Source organism: Salminus brasiliensis, chromosome 23 (genome assembly GCF_030463535.1).
Source record: "Salminus brasiliensis chromosome 23, fSalBra1.hap2, whole genome shotgun sequence".
In the NCBI taxonomy this organism is placed as follows: domain Eukaryota; kingdom Metazoa; phylum Chordata; class Actinopteri; order Characiformes; family Bryconidae; genus Salminus; species Salminus brasiliensis.
In genome coordinates, this window is record NC_132900.1 from 2,775,175 (window position 1) to 2,785,095 (window position 9,921).

The following is a 9,921-nucleotide window of genomic DNA, read 5'->3' on the forward strand; positions in this document are numbered from 1 at the left end:
AAGCTGTGTGTATGTGTGCATTTGCATATATTTGTCAGCAATTAAGTTAATTAGTGTAGCTGAATGCATTCATTAGAAGGGGTGTCCAGAAATATTTGGACGTACAGAGTGTATGAGAATGGTAATAAGGTACTAAATGGGACTAATGGGAGTCTCAGGGTCTATTTATAAATACATCATCAAATATTGGCTGGAATATTGTCCAGCTCTACACTTATTATATGATCCCTTTATGGGATTTGGGCATGTTGTAAAAGATCCACTGGTTACTCCCTTCACTGACAGATGTCAGTCTCAGGGTTCTGAGGCCTCCGAGGTCTTCCTTCCCTGCCTTGTGCTCCACCGTGAGAGAGAAACGTGGCTTGTTTTGGAGAGGCCTGCTAAGTCCTCTGACATCCTCCGACCCCTCCAGATGATCAGCCAGCAGCTGCAGTGAGACGTCCTGCCAGGTGCTCTGGAAAAGCTCCACCATGTCCTCCACCAGCTGGGGTGTGTAACCCTCACGAAGAACCTCCTGGGGCCAACTTGGAGCTATGGTCACATATGGAAAGTTCTGGTAAATGGTCCTTAGAAACTCCTGGCCTGTGATGTAGCCATGGACGTTGAAGGCGCCATGGGCCACATCCATGTTGAGCCAGGTTGGGTGGTAGAGCAGGTCGCTGTCATAAGCTTGCCGAAGCAACTGGAGGGAGTTGGCCAGCTGGCTTGGTGATTTCACCCTCAGGTAGATGCCCCATGGCTTCGGGGAGGACAGGATCAGGTCAAGACACTCTTGGAGAGGCAGCTCAGGCTGGGAGCCTTCAACCACTGGAATCTTTGGCTTACTAGACCCAGATATTACAGGAATCACAAGCATCCCAGCAGGACTGTCTACGAAATAAAACAAAATCGTTAATTCCTATATATACTATATATGGACAAAAGTATTGGGACACCTGCTCATTCATTCTGAATATTTGTCTTCCGAAATCAAGGGTATTAAAAAGAGCTGATTCTGCTTTTGTTGGAGTAACTGTCTCTCTTCTGTCCAGAGAAGAAGAGTTTCTACTAGATTTTGGAGGAGGAGCATTGCTGTGAGGATTTGATTGCATTCAGCGACAAGAGCGTTAGTAAGGTCGGGATATTGGGGTGAACACTACCCCACGTCATCATCCTCAACTCCCCAACCCATCCTAAATATACTGGATGGAGCTCCACAATCCATCATTCCAGAGAACACAGTAGTTCCACTGCTCCACAGCTCAATGCATTTGCACATCTGAGCAGCTGAATTCCTAATAAAGCGTCATACCCTTGAGTATAGACAGCAGAGACCCTCTTCCAGTCACCGTCTCCCATAAGATGTTTAAGCCATCATGGTCTGCAGGCTTGAAGTAATCAATAATATTCCCGCCTGGATAGAACCTTCTGGGTCTGTATGTCTGTTCTGAGGGAGGCAGAAGATCAGGGTTAGCTTAAATGTGAACGTTAGGATGTGGTGGAAAGCTCTGGATGGTACTCACCTGCAGCCTCTTTGAGCTGGGACAGCACAGGCTCATAGATATCGTAGTAGATGCACTGAGGGTTGCTGTTATCCCTGATAAAAAGAAGGTCATTCACCGTGGGGTTCTCCTCTCCTTGCCACAGGGTCAAACTGAACCTGGAAAACACAATGTGTATCCCCATTTCTGCTGTTTTGAAAACACACTCTGCTGACAAAAGTATTGGGACACCTGCCCATTCATTGTTTCTTCTGAAATCAAGGGTATTAAAGGAGTTGATCATGCTTTTGTTGGAGTAACTGTCTCTACCGTAAAGGGAAAAAGCTTTCTACTAGATTTTGGAGAATCTGATGGGTGATCACCACCCCATCTCATCACAGAAGTACTGGATGGAGCACCACCATCCATCATTCCAGAGAGCAAAGTTCTTGTACCGCTTCATAGCTCCAAGACTGGCATTATAGGTTATGTGTATCTAAGTAGCTGAATGCATTCATTAGAAGGGGCGTCCACAAACTTTTGGCAGGGAGGTCAAGAAGAAACAGAAATTTGGACTTGGAGGACATGTTCAACGTCCTGCAGTGTTAAAGTACCTGGAAGACTGGCTGAGGAGCCAGCTGAGATGTGGCCATCCATTCTTGGCCATGATGGCCAGAACTGGGAAGGTGATTCTCTGGGGAAGGTGTTTGACGGTGTCGTACATTTGCTCCACCATTGCCTGAGTGTACGTCACTTTAGGGAAGAGGGATAAATAAAGAACCTTCCAGCCTGGTGAAATGGTGACGTCTGGAAACTTCCTCTGAATGAGGTCGAAGAACCTGGTGAAATCAAGGAACAGACAACTATTATGTACCAGTTAACCTGAGTTGCTAGTTAATTAAGTCTGGCCCTTGAGGTTCCATAATGGTTCTTGAATTGGACAAACAGGTATGTGGTTCTTACTGATGGTTCTTTAAACCTTAAAACAAAAGTTCATTCAATTTACAAAAACGATTCGGTGAAGAACCTCCACTAATGAAGACCCACCCACTATTTAGAGACTGATATTGGTTTTCCTATGGCATCACTTCAAATTGGTTCTTGGGTGTATGGTTCTAAGGAATCCTAAAAACTTGCCATGGAAGGTTCCCTCAACTTTGAAATGGTTCTTAATACTCACCGCTTATTTACAAAGACAATTTCTTTAAGAACCATCTGCTTAAAAGTTCTTCTATGGTATTATTCTAAATGGTTCTTAAGTTGGGTGTATGGTTCTAAGGAATCCTAAAAACCTGCTATGGAAGGTTCCTTAACCTTTAAAATGGTTCTTAATACTCACCCTTTTTTTTTACAAGGACAATTTCCTGAAGAACCATCTGCTAAAAAGGTCTTCTATGGTACCATTCTAAATGGTTCTTGGGTTGGGTCTATGGTTCTAAGGAATCTTGAAAACTTGCTATGGAAGGTTCCTTCAACTTTACATGGTTCTTAATGCTCACTTAACATTTAACAAAGACAATTTCCCTAAGAATCTGCTTAACCATCTTGGGTTGGGTGTATGTATGTATGCAGGTTCTTTAAACTTCTAAATGGTTCTTAACACTTACAAATGTTACAAGAATAATCCTGAACCAATGAACCTTCCACTACAAGGTTCCTCAGGGAACCAAAAATAGGCAATCTTTATGAATCAGAGTATGACCAACAGTTATGTTGTGCAGAGCAGCGTCTCTTTTAGAACCCATGCCCAGACAAATTTGTTCAGTTCTTATATACAGTCTATGGACAAAAGTATTGGGACACTTCATAATAACTGAATTCAGGTGGTTCATTCAGTGTCATTGACACAGCGGTATAAACTCAAGCCCCTAGCCCTGCAGTCTGCCTTTCTTCCACACATCAGTGAAAGAACGGGAGGTTCAGAAGAGCTCACTGAACTCCAGCGTGGTTCTGTATGTAATAGGAGACACCGCTGCACCAACAACCACAAGTCAGCTGGTGAAATTTCCTCCCTCCTAGATCTTCCTCCATCAGCTGTGAGTGGTGTTATTATTGAACAGTGGAAGAGTTTAGGAGGAACAGCTCACAGAGAGCAGCTCAGTGTCCACCGAGTGTCTGTCAGACCACGTAAAGTTACAGAGCGGGGTCAGGGCCGAGTACTGAGCTCAGAGCAGAGTGCAGAAAAGCCTCCAACTGACTCAGTAACTGCAGCAGAGCTCCAGACCTGCTGCTGCTGCTGGTAGAGCTTAGAGCAAAGAGGGACCAGGTTTAGAAGGGCACTCACAGAGTGGCGTTGACCACCGGCCAGAAGTTAGGAACATTTGGGCCGGGAAGAATATCAGCATTCAGCCAAACAGGACGGTGGATTCCTGTTTGATTCTTAATCCTCAGAAGATCCAGTGAAGGCTCTACAGCTTGAAGGCTTTTAAAGTCCAGTTTAATTCCTGATCAGAGAGAAAACATCAGAGAGTTAGAACGGAAAACGATAACGTAACCACAGCTACCCTATCCCGGCTGATATTTCACCTCTCTTGGATTCGAGAACGGCTTCGAGCCACTCTTTCAGAGTGTTGTCGCTGTAGACGTTCGGCGGATGGGCCATGATTGGAATGTTGGTTTCGTTGACGGTGTTATGGCCTTCAACGTTCACATCAGCCTCCAGAATCATGACTCCACCTGAGGAATGGGTCTGATTAGTCGGGGAAGAGTTTGGCAATCAAATGATTTAACCCTCAACCAATCAAACAAGACCAATTTAAATATCCCTCATTCTCCACCCATTCTCCACCTGCCACTGTAGACGCCAGCTTCTGGCAGCGTTCCTGAGTACTCTTAGCCCAGTTCTCATGGGCTTCGGCCTCCAGTTCACTCCAGTAGTACTGACTGGTTCGCATGCTGCAAACGCCTTCTTCAAATCCCACTGAAGATTTTCTATAGAGGAGCCTGACCAGGGGGCCACGAGCTCAAATCTGGAGTCATGCCGCTTTGAGCAGTGGCTGTGTGCTCTCTCTGGGTGGGTAGATGGCGCTCTCTCTCTCTCTTGGTGCCTGGCTTCATATGTATCAGAGGACAGTCCTCAGCCATCCTAAGGTGGGGAGCATTGCTAGTGCTTGGGAGAGCCTCGGTGGACTCTGAGGTATACGTGGGGTCATCGTCCTGTTGGAAGGCCCAATGACGCCCAAGCTGCAGCTTCCTCAGAGAAGGCATGAGGTTTCCTCCTAGGATTTTCTGATACATGACTGGTTAGACAAAAGTATTGGGACACCTGGGAAACCTCATTCATTGTTTCTTCTGAAATCAAGGGTATTAAAAAATGTTTACCCAGCTTTTGTTGGAGCAACTGTCTCTACTCTCTGAGAATTTGATTGCATTCAGTGACAAGAGCATTCTTAAGGTCAGGATGTTGAATGGATGATCAACTTCCCAACTCATCCCAACCAAAAAAAGTACTGGATGGAGCTCCACCATCCATCATTCCAGGGAACACAGTTCCTCCACTGCTCCACAGCTCAGTCTAGACAGCATGGCAGTTTAATGGTGTTAATTTTAATGTAATGTCTTCAATAGTTTAGATTTCAGGCGAATGGGAGCTGGGGCTCCTCAAGCTCTTCTCCAGTCATGTGTGGATTTTAGCATTTAGCTTTTAGCATTGATCAGTCTGCTGAGCTGCTAACACTCTCCAGACTCACTGTTCCTTCCTTTATTCTAAAGCTTTTATTATTCTGTTCTCCTCATCCTGGCATTTAAGAGTTTATTTTTGTTTGGTTGGTGTAATCAGGGTTCTCTGCGACCAGCTGTAGCTTGGCGAGCTTTGTGGCCTTGTAGCCCGAAGCTTGAGGCAGATTACGGTCTGCTGCAGAGCGAACAGCATCCCGATGTCGTGGCAGATCCCGTATTGTGTTTCATATGGCTTTTAGTTCATACCGTCTCTAATGCGGACCCCCTGGCTACATGTCATGAGACCCACTTTGAGAACCATGGGTCTAAACGATGAAAACAGGACTACTTGCTTTGCAGAGCTTCCTTCATTTCCGTTTTGCTGTTTGCAGCGTGATACCATGTGGCATAGAGCCCGTCCTTCTCCCGAATCTCTCCCGTCTGTACGAGAAATTCCAGCATATCTCCATCAGTGGGGAAGGGCACCATGGTCTCTGAGGTTCCTGAGGACACACATAGCCAGATGCACATGGGAGCATTACAGAGGCTTACTCTGATGGTGATATACACCAATGAGCCAAAACATTAAGATCACTCACAGATGATTATCCAGTAACAGTGGATCATGTAAAGGGACAAAAGTATTGGGACACCTGCTCATGCATTGTTTGTTCTGAAATCAAGGGTATTAAAAAAGAGCTGATCTTGCCTTTGTGGGAGTGACTGTCTCTACTGTCCAGGGAAGATGGCCTTCTGTTAGATTTTTGAGCATTGCTGTGAGGATTTGATTGCATTCAGTGACATTCACTTATTCCAACCCAAAAGTATTGGATGGAGCACCATCATCATTACTGGGAACAGTTCTAGCATTGAGCTGTGGAGCTTTATCACCATTGTTGGTATTCTTAATGTTTTGGCTTACCAATGTAGCAGTGTCCACTGCATTACAGGAACACCTCACCTTTCATCACCTTCAAGAACTGACTGTTCACTCACTGCCAAATATGTAGATCCACCCCTCAACCAGATGACCAGTGATTTGCACACCCTCCCGGCAGTGGTTTTAATGTTATGGCTGATCAACTTCATATTAAAGATTGTTGGAGACGATGTTTACCTGAGCCTGAATTCCTGGTCAGAAGCACTGAGGTTACGGTGATGACGATCAGCAGCACAAGCAGACCGACCCCAACACACAGCATGGTGAACTGCTCCCGGGTGAAAACACCCAGCACAGTCTTCGCCTCCTTTTCTTCATCCTCATCCTCTTCCTCATCTTTCCTTCTTTCTTCCTGTCTTTCGTTTTTTTTCTCCTCCATGATTCTCATCTGTTTGTATTTGTTTTTTCTAATGTATCGGCCCTGTCACGGTGTGTGCGTACGGGTGTGTGTGTACGGGTGTGTGTGTACTGGTGTGTGTGTACGGGTGTGTGCGTATGGGTGTGTGTGTTATGGACCTTTCAAGGCACTGGAAGTGTAAATCTTATCAGTGGGCCATAAAGAGAAAGCATTGGAGAGAGAGATAGCGGGCTGTGCTAACTTATCTTAACTTGAAGATAATTTATCGCGTCTCGGTCGTTCTAACTGAACGGCCTCGAACCATGTCCATAAATATTTAAACCTTATGATCATGTAAACAATATTTATATAATTATATGTGAATATGTCAAATATGTTTTTATATGTTTTTATGTTTTTATATATTTATAATATAATATAAAAGTCTGGCCCTTGAGGCCATATTATAATGTATAATATAATATATAATATATAGCAATATTAACAATAAGAAACAATTTTGTATAATTTTTTATAAAATAATTATAATTTTATTAGATTTTTTTTTTTACTATAAAATCATGGAAATCTGAATTCAATGGAAGTCAATATAAAAAGATTTTATTTTTTACCAAGCCATTTTGGAGCATTTCTATTGGTCCGTTCATCATGAAACAGTAGAAAGAGCAACTGCCAGATTCACATTATGGAGAAAAGTGAAGAATAACAACAACAGAGAACCAAGGCTTTTGCGTGACTGTGACTATATACATATATATATATATATATATATATATATATATATATATATGTATGTATGTATGTATATATATATATATATATATATATTATAGTTTATATATTATATATATATTACTATATTTTATATATATATATATAAAACAGTGCATGTTTAAGGTGGCAGTACCTTCACTCTCCTGCAGATGGCTCTGAGGTGTATGACGAGATTCATAGATTAAGAAGATGTGCTACAGTGCAGTGAGGGTCTTGTTGGATGTGTGGGAAATGGGTCGCAAAGCAGATGTCCCTGAACACTCTGCAGGGAGCTGCAGACCATCAACATGTGGAGCACAGTGGCTCACAAGAGGCCTTCACTCACTTCTGCTCAAGAATAAGGAGAATTTCCTGTAGACTGGGCTTTCTGCCACTGCTGGTAGACCCGTATGACCGTCTGCTTCCATTCACCTGCAGGTTCAGCTACTTCCTTCACACTTTGGCCTTTGGCCACGCCCAAATGTAATCACTCCTTTTGGCCAATCATTAACATCCATGAATCTTGTCACACACCCACAAGTATTTATAGTCCCATCAACCTTGTGCAATGCCATCTGCTGGAGCCTGAAGGTACTACCACCGTTCTACAGGAAGAGTAGGGGGCGAGATGGCTTGATCGCACCGTAACAGAAGCACCGGCCACTGATTGAATTTTGATTCAACCAAATTTGAATACGAAGAGGGCAGCAGATGACAGACATGCTATCTGATTTTCCTTTCCAGTGCAGTCTGAGGCCTGTTGGAGGTTTTCTCAGGTAAAATCAGTCTAATCCTCCTCTTTGGGGAGCCGTCGCCAGAGGACAGATACTCCTGGACAACAGGGGGCTCTGTGGACACTGAGTTTGTGGAAGAACTTTCACCGACTTCTTGTGGACCAGGGAGCTCTTCCTGAGGACCACGGATTCCTTCCAGCTGGTTTGGGTCTGGGTTTGTGACTGCTGCTGCTGTTGAAAGGTCTAAACTGTGTGTCAGTGGGACGGCAGACATTTCAGAGCTGGGATGTTCAGCAGCAGTGGTAGGATGGCTGTCAGCACTCAGGACATTATTATTGTCTTGCTGCTCTTCATCGGCTGGAAAGCTGGTGTCACCCTGACCATTTAAAATTTCACTATTGTCCTTCCTATTGTTCCCTTTGGATCCTTGGTCATTTTTCTTCGGTGCTTTTCTTTTAGATGATGTTTTTTCATCTGCTGATAAGTCTTCCTCTTTCTCGCTCTCGTCAGAGTGCTTGGACCCCTTCATTGCTTTCACGGCCTTGCTTCCAGAACTTCCAGACTTCATGCTAATTTTGCCCTTCTTGGCTTTCTGATGTCGAGCTTTTTTGCCCGTGATGGACATCCCACCTGCACCGCCGTCCTCATGACTGGACGTGGAATGAACCCGATTTCTTCGAAGAGGGTTCAGATTTAGCTTGACCTTCAACTTCCTGCTCAACTGAGATCCTGCTTTGTGGCCTTTTAAGGTTTTCGAAAGCCTGTAGGTGCTGCTACTGTTTACTTTGGCAGATGCTTTGCCTGGTTTTGGGTTGTTTCTCTGATCTGATGTTCTGGACATTTTGATCTTGCTGAATCTGTAGGGTTCCTCGTGCTCTTTGCTCCTACTGGGTACCATTAGGAGGGCTTTCTCCAGGGCCCCTGACAAGTCAAAGGTGACACTTTTCTGCTCTCTACCTTGGCTCTCTGTGCTAGACTGGGTATAATTGAAACTATCTCTGAACAGAACCGCCTCAGATACCTTCTCCTCACTGGGCAGATCAGCTTCTTTGGGACTTCTAAACAAAATGTCCTGGTTTTCATGTCCTGCTTGCCTGTATTCGTAGGTTTGATGACAGTGCATGCAATTAATGGTTTGGTAAACCGGTAAAGCACCATATTCTTCATGCTGATGCTTCAACACATATGAGATGTTATTCATATGATTCCCATGAGCTCTTTGGTGCATCTTCTTGGGTTCTTTGGGTGTAAATGTTTGTCTTTGGGCATCTGGTATATGCCTTCTAAGAGCTAACTGCTGCATTCTCATGGTGGACATGTCTCTTAAATCTCCACCTTGAGGAACATGCTCTTGACCACGGAGATGGTGTATGTTTGCAGTCCCGTTTCCTTTTTCAACACGTCTTTGAGCTCTGATATCTGTGAATCGCAAAGAAAAATTACTGTTAGAAAAAGAAGGAAACCATAAATGGGTCTAAACAACCCACATATTAAAGGAATACTCCAGCGTTTCTCAACTGAATCTCAATCTGCCACATCTTTATAGAGAAACTGAGAAACTGTGTGATCTCACTGATGTTCTTCTGGGATCTCAGAGTGATGATCTTCTGGGATTTTTAGCACAACGATCTCTAGAGTTATTTAAAATGGTGAAATAAAGAAAAGTAAGCTGCAGTTCTGCAGACGGAAGCACCTTGTTTACATCCAAAAGAGTCCCTCCAAACTTAGGTACTACTAAATGTTACGTAATAACTAAACGTTTGGGAGAAGGACCACGCCCAAACTCTTCCCCTCCATTACTACGCGCTATAACATCTATATATCTTCTATTAACATATAAAGCCCTACATGGCCTCGCTCCTGAGTACCTGCAGGATCTTATTATATATTACGAACCATCAAGATTACTTATAGGGTGCTGGCCTCAGCAGGGGGAAGAGCCTTTTCTTATAAAGCCCCCCAACTCTGGAATAACCTTCCAGATAATGTTCGGGACTCAGACACAGTCTCAATCTTTAA

At 44.0% G+C, this 9,921-nt stretch overlaps 1 protein-coding gene across 1 annotated transcript; it reads right to left on the bottom strand.

The window, feature by feature from the left end:
* Nucleotides 1-217: 217 nt before the first annotated feature.
* fam151a (family with sequence similarity 151 member A) lies at nucleotides 218-6,436 on the bottom strand. The gene is made up of 8 exons (XM_072669418.1): nucleotides 6,235-6,436; nucleotides 5,471-5,620; nucleotides 3,987-4,136; nucleotides 3,745-3,904; nucleotides 2,075-2,299; nucleotides 1,503-1,639; nucleotides 1,292-1,426; nucleotides 218-870 (listed from the first exon to the last, which is right to left on the bottom strand). The coding sequence occupies exons 1-8, from the start codon at nucleotides 6,434-6,436 to the stop codon at nucleotides 218-220; spliced, it is 1,812 nt and encodes a 603-aa protein (XP_072525519.1).
* Between the last annotated feature and the right edge of the window lie 3,485 nt (nucleotides 6,437-9,921).